The 26,961-nt window shown below is 40.3% G+C and overlaps 1 protein-coding gene across 7 annotated transcripts in view; it reads right to left on the bottom strand.

The window, feature by feature from the left end:
- CRYBG3 (crystallin beta-gamma domain containing 3) overlaps positions 1 to 19,291 on the bottom strand; it is a 111,837-nt gene extending 92,546 nt beyond the window's left edge. For 5 of the 7 annotated variants that reach the window (XR_016392978.1, XM_022582740.3, XM_022582815.3 and 2 more), the window contains exons 1-2: positions 19,059 to 19,291; positions 3,660 to 3,726 (exon numbers count right to left, since the gene is read on the bottom strand). Coding sequence is in view for 6 of the 7 variants with exons in the window: in XM_022582740.3 (XP_022438448.3) it covers positions 3,660 to 3,726; positions 19,059 to 19,207 (216 nt within the window). In the remaining variant the exon portion in view is untranslated. Of the gene's footprint in view, positions 1 to 3,659; positions 3,727 to 10,736; positions 17,131 to 18,017; positions 19,027 to 19,058 lie in introns of those variants that run through there. The other 2 variants (XM_089910416.1, XM_089910415.1) reach the window with 2 other exon arrangements.
- Between the last annotated feature and the right edge of the window lie 7,670 nt (positions 19,292 to 26,961).

The following is a 26,961-nucleotide window of genomic DNA, read 5'->3' as shown; positions in this document are numbered from 1 at the left end:
CTTTGAGAAACATCTACATGAAAAGTAATTTAGCCAGAAGAGAATCAGTGAAGGAAACAGAAGGGAATGGCCAGAGGCAGGAACTGAAACAAGAATGTACAATATCGTAAGTGCAAATATAAAAAAGAGACTTTCTGGAAAGGAGACAAGACTTGGAAAATCAAGTGTCTCAACTGGTTAAATAAGAACTAAGAAAAGGCCACTGATGGTTAGCAAGAGGTCAGGGTTTCATGGAATGACTCTCACTCATTTAACATCTATGACAATGTATGGCAGGCACAGTACTGGTTTTCCCATGTCTAAGGGAACCAGGAGGGAGACCAGAGTCAGATTAGAAAGCATTAAGAACTAAACAGTGATTATGACAAACTTTCATAAGAAATCTTTGAGTTAAAGGCAGCAAGTAAAATGAAATGATAGCCTGAAAGGAATCCAGACCCCTGAAAGGAAAAAAGTATATTTTTAAAAATTTTATATATTTAGAGAGAAATAGAGGAAGCCAGTGAAGATGGAGAGATGGATGCAGTGCAAGGCGAAGTCCAAAAGAAGGTGGGAAATTAGAGACCAGTACCACTAGCAGGGGGATTTAGGGAGTTTAGCCTTGGAAGGCAGGAAGGGATGAATAGTCCCCTGAAACAGGGAGAAGGGAGCAGGGCATTATAACATGCCTTCCCTCTCTTTTAAATAACAGTAGACATGAGCACAGCAGGAATCTAAGGCTGCAAGACAAGAATCTACATTCCCTATAGAGAAACAGACATAGAATATGGACTAAATATCTGGAACTTGGCCAGTTAGATACAAAACTGATTAATATAGAAGAAATATATATTTCAGTGGAACGGTAGATGCACATGTGAGAAACAGATTCCGATGTTATCAAAACAGCAAAATTTGTATAGCGTATAAGTGACATTTTAAGAACTAAGAATCTAATTATGTCCAAAGATAATATAAAGCTTCTACAGTCTCTAGCTGTTTGAAAAATATACTTAATTTTTTGTAGCTTAAATTTATAACAAAACAATCTTCAATATCTTGATTTGGTATCTCAAGGTCAAATACAAAAAGCAATGCACTAAAAACATTCATTATACATAAATCTGTTACATTTTACACTAGAGAGGAAAAATGGTACACAGTTTTCCTTATCATGGAAGGCATTATCATAAAATTCAGGTTAAGAAGATGCAAGCATGGCAAGAAATGTCACATTACAGTGGAGTGCTATGTTTCAGAAAACCATTCGTTACAAAGAAAGCAAACGCGTGTTTTATACCAATTGCTAAATAAAAAATTTTAAATGAGACTATTTAAAATAATAAGATCATAGATATTGTTGCTAACCTTTCTTTCCCCCTAGGTATGCATCTGACTATTGATATGATCAAAACATGTACTTTTTTCTTTCCTTTTTTTAATTGAAGCAACAGGGATTTACTGTACAGCACAGAGAATTATACCCAATAGCTGGTCATAACTTATAATGGAATATAATCTGCAAAATGTAAGTATTTTTGATGCCTGGCAGCAGCAAGTCCCAGGACAACTGGGTCTGTGTAGCGAGGTTGAGGAAATCCTACCAATAATTTCCAGAAAGTAAAAAAAAAAAAAAAATACAGTTACATGGTCCAAAATGCTTACACTACCCCAGTGAGAGTGCCACGGTGCCCTTTCTATCATGGGCTAACAAAACTGCCCATGTATAAGTAATCCTATAGGTCTCGTTTAAACCATAAGAGAAACAGTTTCACAACATGAGCCCTGTTTACTTGGGGGCCCAAATCCCAAACTGAAATTATCCTGGGCACTCAAACCAAGATACTAAGAATGGATAGAAAAGATCATAATCATGGAGGCCCAGCCACTATATCTGCCACCACATAGACACTGAAGCCACAAAGATGTAACTTTCTAGAGCAGAACTCTGCAGGTGAAAAAGCAGGACTACTGGAAATTAAAGTCTGAGGGCCAAGTTTGAAGACTGTTTCTTTCAGTGAGATTAATAGCTGAAGTGTTACATATCAGTTCCAGGCTAAGTAGACAAACAAGTAGAGACCAAGAGAGGAGAAGAGAGCAGGGAAAACATGAAGGTTCTCTGAAGCTCAAGGGTGGGTGCAGAGGCAATGAGGGATTAAGAGAGAGAATGACAGGAGCTGGCAGCCAAAGCAACTGTGAAGTCTGAGATCTCAGAAATAACATACATACTTCCTGTGAAGCAACTCAAGAGCAAGGTTGCACCTATAGAATTCAAGCAAAAATCTTGAAGTAAGGCATCTCAGGACAGGTGAAAACTGAGCAAGAGGGAGAAAGCTACAGAGCCCATGCAGTGGTGAACCAGCAAGCTGGCTAACGACTAGCTGAAACAGAATAGGTAGGAGGTGTTATCAAACCTGGGAGCAGGATTTAGTAGCCAAATTCACAAAGGAAGAAGAAAGGGAAGAGGAGCAAGGTGATCCTGATTTTTTTCTTTCTATAAAGTTAAAAAAAAAAATCAGGGCTTCCCTGGTGGCGCAGTGGTTGAGAGTCCACGTGCCGATGCAGGGGACATGGGTTCGTGCCCCGGTCCGGGAAGATCCCACATGCCGCGGAGCGGCTGGGCCCGTGAGCCGTGGCCGCTGAGCCTGCGCGTCCGGAGCCTGTGCTCCGCAACGGGAGAGGCCACAGCAGTGAGAGGCCCGCGTACGGCAAAAAAACAATACAAAACAAACAAACAAAAAATCAGATTCTGATTTTTTTTTCTTTCAAAAAAATATTTATATTGCTAACTATGATGGAGAAGGAGGGAATAAAGAAGGAACACAGCTTTATCTTTACCATATTTAAGGTCTTTGGATCTCATATAATGTTTAAGAGTCCCCATATCAGTAAGGAAGAATTAAGATGACTTTCTGGTCCTTCCACTGACCAAGCTAATGTACCCAGAAATCCCTGGAAAGCACAAGCTTTCTCCTTGACTGACTGTCACAAATCGTTTAAAAAGAAAGTAATTGGGACCAAACTCCATGAATGGGAGACAGCTACCAAAACTTGATCACATACCTGGCCTCACATCCCCAAACAACACAAACATCCAATTTCTATAAAATCACTTATGACTAAAAAGAAATGTTATAAGGTTTAGTGGTTTTCCAGTATTTTTAACCACACTTTTCAGTAACTATTTGCATAGAAGTGTACCTTATACTCTTTTCATGCTTGTCCTGTAGATGCAGGGAAAGCCAGTTCATATATGAGCTGACAAACATATCATCACATACTAATGACATGTACGAACATGTCTTTAACTTCTACGCCCTCAAAAGCACTCTAAATCAAAGAAGTTCCTAGAGAAAAGAGACTGTGGAGGTCAGATGATACAATTTACAGATTAGAAAACCAAGGCACAAAGAAGTTAAATGCCTCAGCTGAAGGCCTCACAGTTGGTTAGTGGCTAGGCTGGGGTGAGAGCACCACTGCCTCAAGTCTCTCCTCACTCCTCTCCCGCTACCCACACATCAAGATGCAAATGTCCAGTAGAGCTGGGCTGGAGTTCCACATAAAGTGATAAGACTTTACGCTCTTTTTGAAACGTAAAATGAGATGACAGAATCTAAAAGAATAAGAAACAGCAGAAACATATTTGCTTGATATAAAACAATATTAATTTAAAACTATACCTTTACTGCTTCTGACGAAAGTACCTTTTCCTTTTTCTGACTTGTGCTCATGGGCTCATTTTCAACACTGAAAAATAAAAACCACAGTTTCTTTTGAAATTAAAAGAGAATTACTAAAATCATACAGTTTCGGGGTTTAATGAAAAAACTGAAAGGTCCTTTATATTGCAATACTCAAGATTCATATACAAAGTGTTATACTAAAAAGATGTTGATAGGAGTCTCTACACTTGAAACACACATTTGAAAATGCTCAGCCAGGGTCCAGATTTTTTTTTTTTTTTTTTTTGCTGTACGTGGGCCTCTCACTGTTGTGGCCTCTCCCGTTGCGGAGCACAGGCTCCGGACGTGCAGGCTCAGCGGCCACGGCTCACGGGCCTAGCCGCTCCGCAGCATGTGGGATCTTCCCGGACCAGGGCACGAACCCGTGTCCCCTGAATCGGCAGGAGGACTCTCAACCACTGCGCCATCAGGGAAGCCCCAGGCTCCAGACATTTTTGTGAGTCCATTCTGCGCTATATTTTCTTATGCTGACAACCAGCATCACACTAATGATGCACCTGAACAAAGGAGCACCAGTGTACAACTATCATAATCTTGGAAAGTGTTACCATTCTTTGATTTTATCTATATTAAGGTTCTCCACAGTCTAATCTTTTTTTAATGCCTATGCTGAGTGTTATTTGGAATATATTTCTACTCAGCAAATTTTTATAAATGTATAGGGTCATCTAGCGAATTCTGGGGATACTCAAAATAGATGCAGGTTTATCTAACCCCAAATGTGTCCCAGATGGCCCCTTAAAATTCTGATTTTCCAGATAGTCACTTCTAATTGTCCTGTCTGGAATACCTTCACAGATGTCACAATAACCTATTTTGCCTATTAGGCACACATACATTTTAGAGCTAAGTGTTTATGTCTCTATGTTTACATATTATTTTCTTTTCATACTTTGATAATCCTAGACAAATTGAGTAGCTCCACTCTAAAGGTTATCATGACACTCTACCATGTGCTGGGGATTGTGCTAGGCCTTGAGGATTTAAGGAGTAGGTCAGGGTCTTTGTAAAAGGTCTAGTAGGGGAGACTGATACACAAACAAACAAATAATACAACTTGATACAAGTTACAACTGCTGAATAAAAGAAGTGCCATGGAGCACAGAGGAAACAAGAGGCAGTGATTCTCCCTGCTCAGTCAAGTGCCCACAGAGGAGGTACAAAGGCAGGAGGTGACAGAGAATGCGGCATTTTGGGGAAACCGTGTTCTGTTTGTTTGTTCTTAATATAAGACTGGAGCCCAGGGGACTTCCCTGGTGGCGCAGTGGTTAAGAATCCGCCTGCCAATGCAGGGGACACGGGTTCGAGCCCTGGTCCGGGAAGTCCCACATGCCGCGGAGCAACTAAGCCCGCGTGCCACAACTATTGAAGCCCGCGCGCCTAGAGCCCGTGCTCCACAACAAGAGAAGCCACCGCAATGAGAAGCCCATGCACCACAACGAAGCAGCCTCCGCTCGCCGCAACTAGAGAAAGCCCGCGCAGCAACGAAGACCCAAGGCGGCCAAAAATAATTATAAAAAAAAAGACTGGAGCACAGGATCTTGTGACAGGCAGAGGTAATCCTGCTAAAGATGAGAATGAGGCCAGAGGACCAGTTACAGAATGTGAGAAGCACCGGGAAGCCTTCCGGCAGGAGAATGACTGGGTGGGGGAAAACATATGGAACCGTGGTGACTGGGGGGGGGGGAGGGAATGGAAAGGAGGAGGGGTCGATAGCTCACATCAGGATGCAAAGAGGCCACATTTGTGCTACTTAGATTTTCTATCCGTACAATCCAGTGCACTGGAGCAGACTACCCAGGCAACAAATGATAATGATAAAAAACCCAAAAAACAGAAGGAACAAATAAAAAGATCATGAACACCTGGAAAATATAATGGATTAAAATTTCATTTAGTCTCAGACTCTATGCAGGAATACAAGGACCAACAAGAAACAGCCATTGCCTTAAGCCTTTTAAATGCCAATAGGAAAAAGCAAGCATGTAAATAAGATAAATCTGTGAGCTATGTGTTTAACACATGGAAATTCCATAGGAAAAAACAGGAAAAGTAGAAAAAATAATGTACAACACAGAATTGTAACCTATATACATGTACATGTCTATAAAATAAGAATGTTTCAGATGGTTAATATTTTAAATGTGAGTGGGTTCTTATCTCTTTTTTCCTATTTTACTAGGTTTATCTTTTGCCACAAGGTTATTTACAATTCAGGTTTTTTAAATTAAATGTCAATACTTGTCTATTTAAGCTCAAATCAAGGAAGAGACTGGCAAAATACACATAAAAAGAGCATGATATAAAAATTTGGAGTATAATCATGAGTACTACTGATTATGGTGATTTTATAAATGTATTCTCTAACTACAATCTATTTTGAATGACCTAAAAACTATCTAAACATACAATAGGCATTTTAGTATCCTAGTTCTTGCTTCAAGATTTCTGAAAGTATACTTATTTAGAGTGTTTACAGGGTATTCTATAAACTTACTGCCTTAGTGCAATTGTAAATGAAAATGGTAAAAGTGTCTTTTCCAATACAAAAACTCTGCAGAAAATGCAGCTCGGCGTCCATGGGATTTAAGGCAGAACTCAGTATTTTCAAGCAGCTATAATCATTTCCACACTATAAACACACACAAAGTACCAGAAAAACAGTTGTTAAGTCAGCACATAAGTATTTTGCATTGCGCAAACAACTGAAGAATTTAAAGCTGAAATCACCAAAAGAAGTAATACTTGACACTCGTAAAACTTTCTGAAACTTATATTCTATGTTTGTTTCACTAATCTTACTGCTAAATCAAAATTTTAAAATGCGTTGAATTTTAAAACAAATATTTTAAAATTTGGGGTTAAGTATAAAAATCACTGCTTCAGATAAGCTTTCCCCACTTCCTTCCTAGGTTACTAGAGTCCCTTCTTCATTTGTCTCTGACACCTTCAGACATCTTCAGGATCACTCTGCTTCAATCCATTCTTCCTGGTCAAAGTGATTTTCAATCTGACCATGACACTCTTCTGTTCAAAAACTCCTTCAATAAATCTCCATCAGCTGATGAATAAAATGAAGAGTCCTTAATATAGATATAGAAAGTTATTCACTGCCTGGTCGCAGACACACCTGTCACATAGAACTAATTCCCATTCTCAGAATGCACCAAATTCACATGCCAGCAAACCACTTGCTTCTCCTGCCTGCAACATCCTTCCCCACCCTGTCCAACTCTTAATCCTTTACAATTTAGTTCTAGCTTAACCTGTATTTTTTTTAAATAAATTTATTCATTTATTTATTTATTTTTGGCTGTGTTGGGTCTTCGTTGCTGGGCGCGGGCTTTCTCCAGTTGCAGAGAGTGGAGGCTACTCTTCGTTGTGGTGCACGGGCTTCTCACTGCGGTAGCTTTCCTCTTGCAGAGAACAGGCTCTAGGCACGCGGGCTTCAGTAATTGTGGCATGCAGGCTCAGTAGTTGTGCCTCGTGGGCTCTAGAGCGCAGGCTCAGTAGTTGTGGTGTGATCAGGGCTCGAACCCGTGTCCCCTGCATTGGCAGGCAGATTCTTAACCACTGCACCACGAGGGAAGTCCACTAACCTGTATTTTTTGTGCTCCCACTGCGCTCATTGATACCCCTCATACATTTCTGCTGGTAATGACTGGCTGGTTGTCCATTTGTCGAACTAGAACTTGAACTCATTTAACTCAGGAACGATATCATTCATGGCTGTATCCCAGAGCCTAGCATCGTGCCTGACAGTGTGAAGGCACTCAAATATTGTTTGTTAAATGAATTTTTAAAATAACTGATATTAAACAGTCTCCAGTTATGTGTGCTTAATCAGAAAACACTATTCCATTTGGGAACAATGGAATAATACACATTAGTCTTTTTTCCTTAATGAAATACTAGTATAAGTCTCTTGAGAGCATGTACCATCCACTCTCATCCTGCATCATCTTTCTCTAAAGGTATAAAGAGGGGAGTAGGGCTGTGAGAAGAAAATTACTCAATAGCAACAAGGGTATTTCCAATTGATTTACAAACAAAACACAAAAAAATTAAAGAATCTATAAAGACACTCAAAATACTGCATACTTAGATGTCAACTTAGGAGGAGGACGAAGAAGAAGAAACATTAACAGAAAAGTCTCGAAAGACTTGGAGTGGTACCCTCAGCCTCTCAAAAATACAAGAGAAAGAGAAACATTTCCAATTCAGATGATCTCAAACGTTAAGAAAGACGACAAGCCTTTCCTATTGTTCTTTCACAATTTAACCCCCTTTGGGACCCGGGAATTATTTCAACAGCAGTATTTTTAGAAAGCACACATTCTGCTCACGGCAGGGGGTGAGGGGCAGTAATCATAATCACACGTAGGCACAAATAAGACTCCCTTGAATTTTAATAGCCTCATCTTACTTAGCTAACAGAACTCTGGAAATTACTCTTTCAAAACGGTCCAGATAAATATCAAGGTCAAAGTGACACAGAAGCTCCTCATTTTTGAAGCAAACATATTTAGACCATGTCTGAAAACCAGGAATCCAACTTACAGTCATTAAGCAACCACTTACTTTATGCCAGACGTAAAATAAAACAAAACGGACATAGGTCTGTTTCAGGGATGGCACCTTAGGGACAAAAGGCACTTCAGTCAAAATGCTTCTTTCTGGATCTGATTTTTTCAAATATGTACATTGGAAGTGTCAGCTCAGCACTCTGCCAATATCTAAAATCCCATATGATCCTTCAGTAAGCAGAGTGAGGGGAAACAGGAACAGGGAGACTAACCTTGAGGCTTCTGTAGTAAAGGAAGAAAAAGACTGTGACCAAGAAACCAACTCAGTCAAAACTGATATCAGGGCATCACAAAGGAGGCAGAAACTTCTACTGTCCCTTATTTCAAAGTGACTGAGGCCAAGCCAGGGTCTGTCCTCTATTCCCTTGGACTGTTCCCTCTCATCCCTCACTTGGGTCCTTAAATATAGCACCCTCACACCTTCCAAAGGGTCTGCTCATTCCTTGGGGCATCTACACTACCTTGGGGATCTTAGAAACACATCTTCACATGACAAGCTCTAGAGTTCTCTTTGTTCACTGCTATACTGCAGGTACATTATGGATCAGACTGACTTTTGTGCACTGGCCTGGAATCCCACCCAGCATCTCCAACCCTGCTTCTATGGGAATAAAGACAGTTCCACACCGACAATTTCCAAACAACCCCATTCATAAACAGTGACTGCCAGCAGTAGAGTACTTGTATTTTTTTTTAATGACTATTAACAGAATATAAAACAGGTGGTTATGGCTATTTCTGGGTTTCAAATTAAAAGGTAACAAAATGCTGCACTTTTAAGACAAACAGCATGTATTTTAGCCCAAACATCTGGCGTCTAAATTTCAGAACTCTTTGGAGAGAAACCGGGAGCAAGGAGGAGAGGTAATAGACATGATTATGAAGCTTCATGGCTTTGCAGTCTTAGAGCTTCTGACAGTCCTTTCCCCATAATGTCAACCCTCTCCTATAATTTATGTATCCACCTTGAAGCTTATTTACTTCCTGTTCCCATCACATGCTCCCAAAACAAGACCCATACTTACAGTTTAATCACAGGCTATAGAGAAGCTCAGTCTGTTTGACGTGACCTGAGCTGTCCATCTACACATGACATCAGCAACTGCTCTATTTTCCCAAAGTCTTCTTCCTCATACCCTTCAGATTCTGAACATTTGTGACCCAAATCACAAGAATCAATACCCCTCCGCAACAAAGACTGGGTGCAACCAAATATAATAATTAAAAAAAAAAAAAGAATCAATACCCTGAACTTTCGCTGTGACATGAACTCAAAGCAGTATTCTAGCTGCTGTCTAAAATGGGACACCCATTCGTGTACCATTCAACAAACTGCCTTGAGGGAGGGGCACTGGAGATCCAAGGACAGGTGAGACTGGGCCTTCCCAGAGCCGACCAAGGCTGACCTTACCTCCAACTCAAACTCTTCCTCCTCTGTCAAGTCTTCTGGATACCAATAAGCTGATAAACTGTGTGAGAATATACAAACATACAAGTACATATAAACCCGTGCCCCAGTGATTCCTTTTTTTAAAAAAAGTAATCTCATCATCTCAACTCCTTACCAAGACCTACCTCAACTGGCCCCTGGCTCCCTTCCATTCTGTGGTCTCTGCCTATCCTGGCATCTGTGCCAACATGGTCCTGCCCCAGGACCTTGAAACTGGCTCTTCGCTCTTCCTGGAAAGACCTTTCCTCTGATTTGCTCATGTCCTTACTTCCAAATGTCATGCAGGTCTTGGGTCAAATGGTACCCAATAGAGAGGCCTTTCATGACCATCCTCTCTGTACCTTATTACAGACCCACTACTTCCATCACGTCCTCTTCCCTCACCCGGCTTTATTTTACTTCAAAGCTAACATTATATATAAATCTATATAACTTTCCCATCGGAATACAAACCCTCTGTAAGCAGAGACACATTTAGATACTCAAACTAGATTCTGAAAAGTAATGACCCATCTAAGATTTTTTAAAGGTTAAAATTATCTTTATAATTTGTAAAAGTATATGTACTATTGTAGAAAATGACAAAGCACCACTGCTAAGTGAAAAAAAAATTTAGGTTTCAAAATCCTGAAGAGAACTTCTACTTTTTCTAAAAATATGTAGACATGCACATAGGAAATGATCTAGAAGAACAGTACTCGTCTCCGGGTGGATAGGGTTATGTATGAGCTGTGCTTTTATTCTTTTTCATTTTCTTATAATTTCATAGCTGTTTTAGAAAAGCATATATTACTATCAAAAGGAAGAAAAAACAAGTATTGTAGTTGATTTTAAAACACAAAAACAAGTTAGTGAAAAATGCTAGCAAATTTAAAGTAGACAAATAACTAAATACTAACAGTACAAATATTTCATAGTGGCAACTTCTCTGTATCATAATAAATACAACATTGCCAAATAATATCCTTATCTGCTTACCTAGAACAATGGAACAATCAAAAATATTTGGGCTTCCCTGGTGGCGCAGTGGCTGAGAGTCCGCCTCGGGTTCGTGCCGCGGTCCGGGAAGATCCCACATGCCGCGGAGCGGCTGGGCCCGTGAGCCATGGCCGCTGAGCCTGCGCGTCTGGAGCCTATGCTCCGCAATGGGAGAGGCCACAACAGTGAGAGGCCCGCGTACCGCAAAAAAAAAAAAAAAAAAAATTACCATACATATTTTCAGCTTTGACTAATACAGCACAATGCCACCCCTCCAGCCAGGGTATGATCCTTTGTGCTTTGACAACAAAGACAATAAAAAGCTGAGAGTTTACATCTCACCCAACCTGTTCCCAGTTATCAAACTTTAAAATTCAAAGTATTTCATTCCTTGTCATAAGAAGCATGGCAGTTATAAAAAATTATGATCTGCCACTAAAGTAGCATCCATGTTTCGTATAAATTTTAGTACAAAGAGTAAAGGAGAAATTTCTAACACATCATGTAGAAATCACACAAAATTAGTATTTGTGAGAGCATTCAAATACCATTTTCATGTCATTTCTGGCACTACCATTTGCGCTACTTGTCATAAAGAAAATATTAAAGGTGTGCTCCTTCAAAAGCATGTTGTACTACTCTAAACTGTATTTTATATACATGGAAAGGTTGACTTCTGATTTAGTCCCAAAATTATAACACTTATTTTGACTGAATGAATAAAGGGAAGTGGGAAGAGGTGTAAAATAGCTAAGTCCTCATCTACCATCATCAGAAATCAATATAAACTGTCTAAAGTTTACAAATCAAGAAAGAATAGTAAATAGACACATGCACAGAAAGGCCAGAAGAAACAGCTTAAACGAGACTAAAACCGTTTCCTCTAAGAAGAGAGTCTCAAGAATGGGCCTACACCTGTTAAATCCTCCACAGCCCTGTGAGACACCTTGGTACTTATTTTAAGAGGGAAAGAAAGATTTGTGCTATGTCTGCCTTCCCCACAAAACTGCAGGAGTGTTTTGAACCAAAGACCATGTTGCACTGGATTCCCAGAGGCTAGTACAGGGCCTGGCACAAGTGGTACCAAATGAATTCTTGTTAAAACATTGGTGAGGTTTTCAAATCAACTGATGAAAATGTTAGAACCACAGAGAGGAAATACCCAATGCATATTCATATGTAACCTTTCTAGTAAAAGTCTTCCTAATCTATAAGGCATGCTTCTTTATTTTGTACACACCTATTACCCTATGGAGTTTTGGCTGGCACGACAAAGCTGGAAGAGACCTTAGCAATGAGGGCCACCTCCCTCGCTTTATAATCAAAGGCAGAGAGCTAATGAACTACCCAGAGTCACTCTGCTACTTAAAGCAGATGATTTAGGTGATCTCACAAAAATGAGTGCTTTTTTTTTTTTCTTTTTCCTGCGGTACGCGGGCCTCTCACTGCTGGGGCCTCTCCCGCTGCGGAGCACAGGCTCCAGACGCACAGGCCCAGCGGCCATGGCTCACGGGCCCAGCCGCTCCGCGGCATGTGGGATCCTCCCGGACCAGGGCACGAACCCGTGTCCCCTGCATCGGCAGGCGGACTCCCAACCACTGTGCCACCAGGGAAGCGCAGTTGATATTTCTGATGCTCTGTTAACTCCACCCAGTTTCACATTGCAGACTAATAATACATAAGGCTTCCTCATACCTGCAGAAAGTATCAAAATATCTAATTATTCTGCATTATAAATATTCCATTTACTTATAGCCTTAATCATAACTTTTCTCACTTGAACAAGTTAATGGAGTTCATTCTTTCTTTGGAGAATTTTTGCCAACTCAGGATTATAAATTCTCTCTCTTTTTTCCTCTTTTATACAGAGGTATTCACTAGGTCATAACCAGTCTTTTTTTTTTCCTGAAATAGATAATTCACGTAATTTTTTTAAGTATAAGAAGGTCTAAAATGAAAAGTCTCCCTCCTGTTCCTCATTAATTCACCCAGTCTCTCATCCTCCCTAAGTAGTTAACACAACACTAGTAACAGACTTTTTTCATACTCCCCCATTTTCCTATGCAAACAGGAGCATACTACACACAGTGGTTTGTATCTCGCTTTTTTTATTTTTTACTTAATGTATCTAAGAGACATTTTCTTATCAGTATATAAAAAGCTATATCATTCTTTTTAACAGCTGTGTAATATTCCACTACATGGATATACCATGATTTACCAATTAGTCCACTATTGATGGGATTACACTTTAGTTTTCATCTCTTGCTAATTAAAACAACACTGCAATGACTAAACTTGTAGAGGCAACTTTTGGCCTGTTTGCAAACTGTATACAGCCAATGGAATTCCTAGAAGGGAACTGTTAAATCAGAATATGTGAATGTGTAATACTGAGAGAACTTGTCAAATTGCCCTCCAAAGTGGCGTATCAATTTACACTCTCGCTAGTAGTGTATGAGAGTTCCTCCCAAAAAACTCAAGTTTTGATTATCAAACAGGTGGAGTATGGTATCTTGCTAGTCTTAATTTGTATCTTTTCCGAAGGAGATTGACTCTTTTTACGTGTTCAAATATAAATTTATAAGTTGTATAAGTGTATATATTTTCCTCTCTCAACTTCCAGGACCATAAATTCTTTATTGTACAGAGCACTGATCCAGGCCATCTGGACAGACATCCAGCTGCATGCCATTGTCTTTTATTGCCATTCAATACCATTTTCTAAGGCCTGCCTTCTGTTTGGGTCTTCCCAAGTTAAGCAGGGGATGTAGTCACATAATGCTGTAGGCTTTGAATTCAGGAAGGAGAATTCGACTCTTTACTCTACCACAAGATGTTGACACTTTTGATTAGTTATTGGACCTCTCCAAGCCTTAAATTATGTTCTCCAAGCCTTAAATTATGTTATCTGTAAAATGGAGTAAAGACTCCTCTCTCATAAGGTTGTTTTGAGGATTAAGTGAATGTATATGTTTAAAGCCCCAACCATAGGGCTTGGATCTTTTTAGGGCCTCAATTAAGGGTGGTTTAGGTTTTTGTTTTTTTTGAATTTTTGAATTTTATTTTATTTATTTTTTATACAGCAGGTTATTAGTTATCTATTTCATACATATTACTGTATATATGTTTCAATCCCAATCTCCCGGTTAAGGGTAGTTTAGTTTTGTCATCATTAATCTGTCAGGCAAAAAGAAACACTTGACTAAGCAAACAGTTGTTTCGCTGCTTTGGGATATTTCCAATTACATACCCCCAGGGGTTAAACACTGAGAGGTAATCCTGCTGGAGTTGTACCAGTACTTGGCCTTCACAAATGACAAATAAACATTAAGAATTAGTTATTTCTGGTCACAAAACTTCAACTTATTTCTCTATCAACACCAAGCCATTTTGTATAAGGATTTCCGCTTACTTGGCATGCTGACTTTTTTTGTTGTTGTTTTTTGCGGTACGCGGGCCTCTCACTGTTGTGGCCTCTCCCGTTGCGGAGCACAGGCTCCGGACACGCAGGCTCAGCGCCCATGGCTCAGGGGCCCAGCCGCTCCACGGCATGTGGGATCCTCCCGGACCGGGGCACGAACCCGTGTCCCCTGCATCGGCAGGTGGACTCTCAACCACTGCGCCACCAGGGAAGCCCCCAGTTATCTTTATTGCTGCAGGCATGAGCTACAGATGTGGTCCTTCAACACCACATAGGTATCTCTTATTCCACTAAACTAGTTATCAATTATTCTCTATAGTGCTTTCAAATCAATGAAAATGCAATCATAAAAATTCGGAGAACAAAGCTCCTTTTCCTTACATAACTGATGCTGTGGTCAACATTTAACTTGAAGGCCAACAGTTCTCATGCTGGTATCAGGGGCATTATTGACATTTTTTATGAGACTATCTCCTGCACTACAACCCATTAGCATCCTGGCTCTACCCATTTATCAATCACACTCAGCCATGGTGAAAAGCAAATATTCTGTAAACTTTAAATCAACAGCCAAACACTCTGTCTAGAGAGCTTTATGGTCCCCCCATGTTTCAAAATGCCCACTTTAAGGGTAGGAGTGTACTAACCCTCGCTTAAAGCCAGTAGTAAGTGCTTTAATGCTCGATCAACAGAGATTCACTCCCTCACCTGAGCTAGGTAAAGGGGACACCAAGATGAGACACAGCCCTGCCTTGGGTCTAGTGATCCTGTCTTACCTTCTATCAATAGCACTATATGGGGAGGCTCAAAGGAACAGCCAAAAAGAGTGTATGTGAAATGGGCCACAGCGTTACCCATTCCGGAATAAAGGAAGGAAAGGTCCAACTGACTTACATACTCAGATGTATTTTGAAGGAGCACAGTTCAGCAGGGTGGCGGGCAGGACGGTGTGGAAAAAGAATCAGAGCTTCTGAGTCAGAGAGACCCAATTTCAAATCTCACCCCTGAAACTTACTCCTGTCATGATTTGGAGTAAATTGTTTTCCACTGGGAGTGCTATCACTCTCCCTGCCACCCACCCGGGTGGAGGTGTTTCGAGTTCTCCCAATGACCGGAGGATGCAGCTGGCAATTAGCGGGTGGGGCTACAGATGCCAAATGTCCTGCAAAGCACAGGAGAGCCCAGTTCAACAAAGAATTGTTCCACCCAAGATGCCAACAGTGTCCACGCCTAAGAACCCTATCATCTTCAGTGTGCTCAACTGTCAGAATAGTGATAAGCATACCAACCTTCCAGGCTGAGGGTGACGTTTAAATGAGACAGTGCAAGTAAAAGTACCCAGCCCGGGAGGAAGTGCACAGTGGGCCCTTGAATAAATGCTGTTCTCGCCTTACTATCCCCCTCCCGAGTTTACGAACACTGTACGGAGCTCATTTTAAACACGTCCATCGTGTGTGATACAGCAAAGAAACAAAACTGAGCAATCATCTGTTCAAAGTGGGGACAATTAGAAGGCGGGTATCCTCCAAATTTCAGTTTAGCAGTATCTGTCTGAAAGACCTTCACAAAAATTCTCTAAGCTTTAAATTGAGAGCCAAACGCTCTTTATGGCCCAGCGCTAAATCCAGCTTTCTTAACGCCTCTTTCACTCTGCCCCACTAATGTATACAGCCCCCAAGAGATCATAACCTCTGAAGGCTTTTGCTCAGCCCAGAAGACCCACTCCCTATTTCTCTCTTCGCGGCTAAATTCTCTACCTGTGGAAAACACTAGTGCCTTGAAGGCCCAGGTAAAACCACCTCCACCATGAAGCCCTCCCTGCTCTCCCCTATCACTTCTAATGAGTCCATTCACTGCATGCTCATAAACTGGGCTAAACGTTATAGCAGTGAATTGAATTCAGTTGCAGTTTTCATCTCTATAACTCCTAAAACAAATTAATATAAACACTTCCGGGATCTGGTCAACCACCTAAGACATAAGTACTGAAATGTAATTCCACTGCCAACACCTGAATTCCCATATACAACAGTGTTGATGCAAACAGGCCTTCTTTAACTGCTGAAGGTTAATGAGAACAGCAGTGAACACAATATATAAATGATGTGTTCACAGCAAATGATGCCCAGATAACTTAACAGCACACCATAAAAGCAAAAGTTTTCCTATGGTTCAAATAGGGAAATATTGGACCACCTGAATCATGGCATGGTACACAGTGCTAGAGTCCTAGCAACCCCCAAAAAACTTGTGTTTGTCCCAGTTGGTACCATATGCATTTTGTGAGTAGCCAAAAAACAGCTGTTAGGATAATGCTGTAAATTTTACTTTTATTGGTCTTGAGGTTACGTTTGTGTTTAATTTTTAATTCTGTTCTTAAGAAATTGTTAAGGAATTCTGTTCTTAAGGAATTTATGTCCCATTTGTGTTTGTACACACACAGTTACATCACAAAATTCACGTAGGCCAACACTGGAAGTGCAGAAACAGAGACTATACAACCCAAGTTTGAGAGAATGCATTTTGTTTTGAGTACATGGAAAAGTCAGAATGCAGGGATTAATCCTTAATGTATGTTAAGGGGGCTCAGAGTTGCAGGCACTGCATAGGACTTAATACTTGTTCATTAACTGAAAAGCAGCTGTGACTTTGGGGAAGTTTCTTTAACTGTTTCTTATAGTAAAATGAAAATACTGATCGTACAGGTCTGTCCAACCTCAAAGTGTAATATTATTAAAAGTACTCTGTCAGTTGTAATGGGCCAGACACACCATAGATGGTAGGATGACTGTTTTCAAGTGGTCTTCTTCCCTTCTCCCAGTTCCTTGAGAGAAAGGACCTTTTTCTCAGTCATCTTTACATCCCTCCCACACCAAGCCCCTCGTGTGTGTCCGAACGGACTCCCCTGCATCTAAAATCACCAGTACAAAAGGTAAACTAGGCTCCCAATAAAACCAAAAGCTTTTACTGCCTCTAAAAATAAACAGCCAAAACCCCCTTCATTTTGAAATAAGATCACAGTGACAAATCGCAATTCTGTTTCCAATCTTGTTAACACCAGGTGCTGTGTTACTAGGACATTGTTTCCGTTAGTTTCATTAAACTTTCAATAAATGCTTTGTGTCTGTTTATATCCTTGAAAAGAAAGATTTAAACTCATTTAAAAGGTAAAACACCCACACAAAGGATTATCTGCTATCCCCTTAACATCTGGCAAGTTCTAAAAAAGATAAGGACACAATTAGGGTTCATATAAGCACAATTAAATTTCTCATTGTCAAAAAGCCACAGTGTGTGCCTCTCTGGAGATGAGAATGGAGGAGTGGTAAGAAGACAAGAGACAAGTTGCTGTAGTGGTTAGCTCCAGAGAGAAAAGAGATTTGAGAAGTGCCTAAAAAGCCCAAAGAGGGCAGGGCAGCAGGCAGGGTTTCAGGACAATTCTGATATAAACCTGAAATTGGCCTGCCTATTCCCTGCTAACACTGACACAAGTTTCCAACTTTTGCTGAGTCTACTTGGGATTTCTTTTAAACGCTGCCTCCATATTATCCAAGACTGTTAGTGCTGTTACAGTGATGGCAGGCACCACAGGCTGTCTGCCCACACCAGCATTCAGACATTCTGGTTGAGCCCTGTCAGACTTCAAAACTATTTTTAACTACTGTGTAACTCTGAATTTTAAATTTTCTCTTAACAGGGCAATAATAGCTAAAGCTTCCCAGGAGAAGTTTTCCAAATATTATATAGGAGCTTTCTTGGAAAGATGTGGCATTTTATTAACAGATGGTCAAAATGGAAATGTTTCACAAATAGGGAAACTGAGGAACACATAAACGACTAGAATCAAATCACAAGACCTGAATGAATATTGATGGAATCAGCTCAGTCACAGTTACAGTTCTGTTTCCTATCCATTTTTCTTTGAAGCCCTCCACGAAGGCTTTAACATCTGAAGTAAACACAGCTTTCTGGACAGCGTCCTTCCAATCACATGAGTATCTTCTAGTGCAATTTGGGGGAAGACGGAGCAGTAAGCCTCTCTTGCCATCAAAAGTTTAAAACAGCGAGTTGTATATCACTTAACCCCTCTTCCTCCCTCGGGACTCAGATGAAAGGACTCAGGAATTGGTAGTTTTATTAGACATGAATTTTTTTTTTAATTTCGATTTTACAGCAGCAGGTGGAGAAGGAAAAAGGACTGCAGAGAAGGGGCAAGTTTTCATTACTGAAACCAAGACAGCTCGAGTCCTGGTTTCTGGAATCTGCCTGGGAACTTGAGGCAGATGTTTCCGAAGAGACTTGGGGAAGAAGGACGGCATCATCTAAATGTCAGGCAATGGTAAATAAGCCTAGTGAGGGTTTTATATTTTGATGGAGTCTTGGGAACTCAGCATCACCATTCTTTTTTTAAAAAAAATCATTTTGAGAAACTATGAATAAAATGGTAAAATCCCAGCCAAGGGGGTGGCGCTCCAAAGCGTCACCTTTCCCACAGAAGTGGTTTTCGGATCGCGCCCTCTTTGCCCTGGCTGATGGCTGGGCTCACAACTGTTTCCCATTACTGTCGGCAGGACGCCGCGGGACTCGCTTTTGCCGCAGAACTTGGAGAGCAGACGCGACTGTGGGACGGGAACCGAATCACATCCGGGGAGGGGAGGTGGGGAGGCAGAGCGCCCCGCGGGCTGGCGCGGCCTCGGGTCAGGAACTTCACCCGGATTTAACAAACCAAGCGATGCGGCACGAGAACTGGGCGAGAAGGACGAAAGTTGAGCAATGGAGGAACAGAAAGTGGCGAGCGCAGCCTGGCCGAGAGCGGCTGGCTGCGGACACCGGGGCCAGGAGCCCCCCGTCCCGCGAGTCGGCGCAGGGCCCCCCGACGTCCCCCCCGCAGCTCCCACCTGGCTGCGCCCCGGCCCGGCGCGGGCGGCTGGCTTGTCCCTGGCCTCTCCTCCTCTTCCTCTTCCTTGTCCCGGGAAGGGCTTCGGGGAGCGAAGAACCGGGAGAAGCTGTGCCAGGGGGCGCCGCCCCTCCTCCGGCCGCCGGACATCTCCCCGGCGCGGCAGCCGGTCCGCGGCCGTCCCCGGGGAACGCGTGAGACGGTGTCCTGCGCCCTGAGACCGGCGCCGCGGGACCCGGCGAGGGCAGGACTGACTCGGCGCGGGCGGGCGGTGCGGCTCAGTCCATCTCCGGCAGGAGAAGCGCGGGCACGATGCGCTCCCAGCGCGGCTACTTCTTGCGCTGTGCGGCGGCTCCTCCTCCTGCCCCCAGCCCGCCCGCCCCCGGGAGGAGCCAGAGGCCGCGGCACCGCCCCGAGCCCGGGCCCCGCGGCCGTCCGGCACCACCGGCCGGGTCCTCGCTGCCGGCGCTGGCCTGAGACCCGTGGGGACGCGGAACCCCGCTACGCCCGGCTCCGGGATTCCCGCCCAAACGAGCTCCAGCCCGTTTGTCTTTTCGCTCAAATTTTCCTTCCTATTACTGATTTGTTTTTCTATCTTCCAGCCAATGGACGGAACAGTTTTCAGACTTTTGAAAGAAGTTCATGAACTAAAGTTTGTGAACGCACCTGGTAAACTGCGGTACCAGAATGGCCTGGGCTGCCTTTCAGCTAACGAACAGCTGTTCCTAAAACAGCTACCCGGGGCTGCAGAAGATGAGGTTACCCCGTGGCCGAGTCTTAGAAGTGGAGGGCTCCGTAGGTGCCTGGTCTAGATCTGTCAACAACTCGTTTCTTGTTCGGCTGGCTTACTACTGTGTGGAGTAACTTACCCTAACCCAGATGTGTTTTGGTATTTCTCACACTCCGTGTTACACACTACTCCCCGGCGAACCCTCTTGCAGAACGTCACTGATCAAAAACAAGTGTGTAATTCAAACTTGTAAATGCTGGAACAAATATTTTGTAGTTATTACACAGACGTCACTGAAATCTGGAGACCAAAAAAGGTCCTTAAGATTTGCTTTTAAATATGTCTAAATACACTGGTTTGGATTTTCTTAGTTTTTTTTAAAAGTTACATACAAAAAGCTGTAATAATTAATGTATGCAACTTGATGAGTTTGAAAATAAATATACACCATGCAACCATCATGGCAATCTATGCCATAAAACCATCCATCACCTCCAGAAGTTCCCTCCCACCCTCTTATTTATTATTATTATAAACACTTATGACGTAAGATCTGCCCTCTTAGCAAAGTTTTAAGCATACAATGCAGTATTGTGAACTATAGGCACTGTGCTGTAAGTATAACTCTAGGACTTACTCATCTTACATAACATCAACTTTGTACCCTTGGAATAATACAGCCCTGTTTCCTCATCTCCAGCCCCCGGCAACCTCCTTTCCACCCTCTGCTTCTATGGATTTGACTTTTTTAGATGCATCAATATAAGTGAATCCATATAGTGTAGTATTTGTCTTTCTATGTCTGACTTATTTCACTAATATAGTAGCACGATTTTTTTTTTTTTATTTTTTGTACCCTAGTGGCTAGTAGAGAAAATATCAAGGGGCCCATACACCGCAGGTGTTTTGTTTTAAAGCTAAGCTGCCCCTGTGAGGGTGTAGAAATCAGAAAAGTGAACATCCTATACCTGTTCACTGAAAATGTTATACAAGTAAATGAGATAAAAATGAAATGTCCAAGGCAGTTCTGACTTGGGGGAGGGGCAGGAAGGTACCCTGGGGTCACCCACCCTCTTGCTTTGGAGTCCTGGAGGAGGAGAAGGTTGCTGATGAGCCGATTGGATGGCTATACACCCCAGGTCATTTCAACACCAGCTGATGGCTGTTGAGCCTCCCTGCCACACCACAGCTGCCTCGCAGAAGCACTCCAGCCCCTACTAACTGCAGCAGAGCCCAAAGCCACTCACCCTAATTTGTCCTGGCTCAATTTAACCTACCAAAGTCAAATCAGTCTAGTTTCCTTCTGCTGGGTTCATCCCAGACGATCCCTCAAGATGGGAATCGTCTGGGATCAAAAGTGCTAGTCAGCACCTTCTCTTTTGCAAATCTTTCTTCCCTCTCTGTGAGTCTGAGAAAAAAGGGAAAAGCTAGATTAATACACTAGAATAAGACAAGTAAAATTCCCAATTCGAGCCTTATTATTTTAGGGAAGAATCTCCATTAAAGGCCAGCTTACCAGAAAGCCCAGAGAATATGAAAGCAAAGAGAGTATGAAGCAAACCATTCCCTCCAGCTAGAAGAGCTAGAGAATTAATCTCCCCAAAGGAATGTTAAATAACTACCAGATGTGTCCACCACTTGTACTGTACTGTACTGACCAAAGCAAGCCCTACACCCTAATACCTACCCAGAGGGTAGATTTTCAGGAAGTCTTTCTGGGGATAAAAACTTACTGGGCACAGTAAGATTTATTACTGAGTTATGGTTTTATCTAATAATGCTTTTTTTTAAAGAAAGGAATTTCTCTAAAAAATAGTTGTCAAGGAGAATGCTGTGATAGTCATATTCTTTCAATAACCACTATCCTTGGTAAATGAGAAGGCATAGAATCATGATGGGTAAAGTCCTTCATTCATATAGAAACTTTTTATAGTATTGGTGGTGATAGTATATGTAGTAGAAATAATGCTAATGTTCATCCAGCTAGAATCCCTTCTATTAATAAACAGCTTGCAAAGGTATAAGATAATATAAATGTTATTAGAGGCCCCTAAAATGAACAGTTGGTCCAATACAGACCCACGATATATATATATATAAATATTTATATTTATATTTTATAAATATTTATATATATATATATTTTTTTTTCCTCAAAAGCAGCTACTTCACGAAGGAAACAATGTCTAACGATATTCTAATCTCCAGCCTGTGGTAGAACAAAGCATTTAAATGAATTGTAAGGTAAGTATACATGCTGTCCTGCCTCCATTAAGGCAAACTTCGTCTATGAAAAATTAGCTTAAAACCATAAATTAATGATTCCTGAATTTTAATTTATTTACTTTTCAAGTACTTATCAGTTCCTAGATGTCCTCCATTCTTGTATTCTAAACTCATGATAACAAATTTCTGAATACTAAGTTCTAAGATTACGTTAGGAAGTCTGTAAAAAAGTTGAATTTTAGAGTTGTAAGGATCTTAGAGATGCTAATTTAGCACAGTTGCCTTCATTTGTTCATTCAGTTTTTCTGAAGACATTTAATGCGTATCTGCAGTAGAAGCACATTTACTGTGAAGCTGATGAAGCTGAAGCTTCAGGGCATCCCACTGGTACGGTCTCTTCCAGTGTGAACTCAGGAATGTGATCACTTGGTCGTGTGTGTTTATGAAATTTACAAAAGCAAACATTTAAACTGCAATTAAGACCACAATCTCTTTCCACTTGGATTTTCCCTCCATCACCTTATGCCTAGAGTCAGTTGGTATTGGAGTTATTGGGGGCACTTTGGGATCTGCTGGGAAATTTGCGCTGGGGATACATTTAGTAGGATATATTTTTTTGGTTGTCAGCTTCTCCAAAGAATAGTTGTTACTGCTTAAATTCCAATTTGTCCATTGTGCAACTCACCAAGCATTACACCCAGGATACATTATCACTACATAAACACATCCTAATTCCCCTAACACTGAAAATATGTGTGGGTAGTGGAGGTGAAACAAGATTCAAAATGTACAACAGCAAAAGGTGAGTTGTAGAAAATTATTTCAGGCATCAGAAGACAAAACCAAAACAGAAAGAATCACTTCTAATTGATGTAATTTCTCTCATAACAGTAATATGTTCAATAATGGAGTGTATATAATTTTTATAATTGTAAATTCAGCAAGCTTTTTTTAATGAAAATCACGTAAAATAGAATTTTTCAGAATTTTTGTTTGTAGGGCAAAAGCCTGTAGCAATACCACAAACAATGAGTGTGTATGTGAGTGTATAGTGTATGTTTACCTGGCCCTTCTATCAATAATAAATACACTCAATCAAATTTGAGGAAAGACTGAATTCTCTTTCCATTATATGTACAGAAAATGACACTAGAAAATCATTGTCATATGAAATGCTATCAAAGAGTATACCAACAAAAGTATAAGAAAAAAATATTATAGAGGTATACCAGGCAGTTAATGGAAAAAATACTGTTTTTCTAGACTTCGTGATATTTGTAGTATTAGTCAACCTTTTAAAATTGGTAATTTGTATGATTTATTTTTTCATTCACTTTAAAACATTTTTACTTATTTATTTTTGGCTGCATTGGGTCTTCGTTGCTGCTCACGGGCTTTCTCTAGTTGCGGCGAGCATGGGCTACTCTTTGTTGCGGTGCACGGGCTTCTCATTGCGGTGGCGTCTCTTGTTGCGGAGCACGGGCTCTAGGCACGTGGGCTTCAGTAGTTGCGGCTTCATTCACTTTTATATCTAATTTTTATTTTTAATTTTAAATCTTTCTCTTTAAAGAGAAATTGCAAAAATCTTCACATACCTTAAAACCTTGATCTGTCCTTGAGTGCCAACCATGTGTCAGATACACACTCATTCTTAGAGATACAGTGATGAATAAAAACCAGTGCTTTCCCTCAAGGAGCAAGTTTGATGGGGTAAACGGAGGAGCAAAGCAGGTAGGACAGGGAAAATCTTTCTATGGGTATAAATAGGATGGACCCCAACTTAGTCTACAAGGTTCCAGGAAGGCTCCCTAGAGGAGATAACTTTTTTCCCCTCTGCCTCCTGTGACCACCATGACTTCCACAAAAGGTCTGCAATTCAATACTTATTTGATGTTTGAGAAAAGCTGAAGTTCATCACACTGTAACTGAACTACCATTCCCAATGCATAAGCACTGTATTCCTCAAAAGTATGAGAAAAGACAAAGTGCTGACTCTGAAGCATTTCAACAAAGATGCAAGTGTAGTTTAGAAATGTTAAGCTTTTTGTTCTAAACAGTCCACCAGAGGGATAAGCTTCTGTATATATGTTGGAGCACAGTATTTACTATGTGGCAGGTGGCCCAGGAATACTAAGACAGCTGTCAACATCAAGGAAAGCACCAGCCCATGAAAAGCAAGCAGATGGATCGGGGTACTTCACTAGCTGCCTCCTAGAATAATAGCTGGCCAAATGAGGCAATGTCACGCTGCCCAGGGCAGTAGAAAGCTATTACTTGGTATAAGCCCTCAGTTAGGAGATGGGGCTGGGGAACGTCCTCCCCTTTCCTTTGTATAGCCCAGGTTTTCATTAAGAAACACAACAGCAAATAAGGAAGGGGGGAAAATGATGTTAGCATTTCTCATTCTGTTACATTCTGATTATCATGGTTTGTAACACGGGAAAATGCCTCAGTCTTGCCGCTTCAATGAGAGCAGATGGTAAAATTTTAAGTAATTGGTTATTCAGATTTCTATGGGATGCATGAAGTTCTGTTGTATTGTTTGTCTGGTTTTTATTTCCAGAACATGTGGAGATTGACGTCTTTCAAACACACATCTTCTAATGCTTAAATTAAGATGTGTTAGTCTGACCTAAATTACATTTACTCTTTTCTTCCCTTGAAATTGATGATGATACTTATGAAGAGAAATGAATGCTTTAAAAAATTATAACATTGACAATCAAATATTTTCTTCTAAAACAGTGCAAAATTTGCTAATACCAAACCATTGTATTCTAAAGGGTATATAAATAGAAGAAGGATTTCTTTGGCAAACATAGATTATAAAATCTATTCCAAAATAGTTATTCATACCAACTCAGTTTGATATATCTTTTGTTTGAGTCAAAAGCTATCTATAATATAAAGTCATATGTAGACTATTAACTTTTAGTAATGCAGCTTCATACAGATGACACAGATAATGGCTCAGGATAATAATTTACTATTATTTGCAAAACTCAGTTCCTATATTGTTTTCCCAAAATAATTGATGAGTACGGAAGTTATGCACTGTATTGTACATATCTGATATACAATTTTAAATGGATTTATTTTGAAAAGAACAATTGTTTATAAATTTCTGGACTGTACTATTTTAGTGTTTATTGTAAATTTTGTTTATTAGGGCTCATGAAACAAAGCTTCAGAGGAAAAAGATAATTGGTTTGTGAATTAGCTTTCTTGTTTTTTTTATTTTGAAGTTGGAGAACAGACATATCCCAGAATCCTGAGTTTTCTTACTATGGACATGTTCCCAGTTTGATTTGCTGCAAATGGTTTAAAAGCAAGTCATAGAGGCAGCTGTTATTGTGAGCAAATGTTTTGATTAGAGAGGGAAAGCAGCTGGAAATGATACATGCTGTCACGTAAGATAAGCCACAGTTTTCAAATGGGGACTTTACCTAATCTAAAATTGAGATTAGCATTATTTCCTTTACATGAATTTTCTTTGTATAGAATGGACTAGATGTCTATTCACTTTGTTTATAATCTGGAGTGATGAAGTACTGATACTTACCTATGGAAATCTTACATAGTCCGTTATGAAATAATAATATCATTAAAAAATTTTCATGAAATTTCACTTAAAAATATTGCTAAATGTAGTTAAAAATCCATATGGAGCTTATAAAATCAAGTGTTACTGTAGAGGATACAATTTTGATTTTTTAGAAATGAAGTAAGTACATTCTCAATGCCTCCACTTTCATGATGAAAAATTTCTAAAAATTTATCAAACTGTAACTTAATTGGTTTTGCAAATAATGAACAAAAGCAGCCTACATCAAATATTTCCATCAGTCTGTGTTAGCAACTGAATTCCTTCCTCACCTCTTCCAATCAACTTTTCATTGGTAAATAGTAAAAGGAGTTACCTATGAGAAAAAGGTAAAACAGAAGAAGTTACAATAGGAATATTTTGACTCCAGAATCAAAGTAAAAAGGTAATTCTTATAATTGATTTCATATTAACAACCATTCTTAAGTTTCATTCATTTCTGCATCCTATCTTCTACTTTACTTTTCTTTCTTTCAACTCTCCAAATAAGTACTTTTGGGTAGTCAGTTTCCATCATAAGTCATTTGGATTATTTCTCCTACAGGTGAATATATTGACATATGACTTTGAATTATCAAGTCTGGAAGACAATCAAATGAACAAATTGTTTTTATCAATTTCACAGTTGGTCTTAATTTAAGTAACTCCAGAAATGATGATTCCATTTCTATCTGGTTCAACAGGAACTCCACTTCAAATGATCAGTCATGTACATCATCAAATGAAAGAGCTGACCACACCACAACTTTATAAACCATACGCAGTCTGAGGGGAATGGAAATTAACTTATTCATCTTAAATTCTGCCACTTTCATTCTAGCTTTTCCTACCACTTAAAGACATTCTGTAGGTATATGTAGTCTCTGCAACTTAAATAAAACACAATCTAGGTTAGAAATAAAAAGCATCTTTTAATAAAATTTCAAAAGTAGCTACTGGAAAACTCTTCCTTAGTAGGTAAGGAAGGTAGACAGAGAAATTTTTAAAAATTAAGTATTTACTGAAAAGTTTATTAATCAGTCTACATTTCAGAAAAACAAAACAAAACAAAAAATAAGAAAATGGAAAATTCTGAAATAAAGATCTAGATAGAGTCTAAATCAAGATCACTGACCTAGTAGTCATTCTTCTAGTGTTAGCTGCCTCAAACTCAATTAGGAAAGTTGGTGGGAGGAATATATATTAAGAAAAACCAAAAACCAAAAAACAATATCCCATCTACAAAGTTATTTTATGGCCTTCTGCCTGTTCAATAAACATTCTACCTGTTCCAGGCCCTGCATTTGGCGATTGGAATACGAATGTGATCCACCTCAAGACATTGTCTCAAAAAAGGAGAACAGA

This window comes from Delphinapterus leucas, chromosome 4, assembly GCF_059928025.1.
Source record: "Delphinapterus leucas isolate spDelLeu-1000000601 "Yukka" chromosome 4, BTC_Dleu_Yukka2, whole genome shotgun sequence".
NCBI lineage: Eukaryota > Metazoa > Chordata > Mammalia > Artiodactyla > Monodontidae > Delphinapterus > Delphinapterus leucas.
This window is presented reverse-complemented; position numbering and strand designations above follow the sequence as displayed.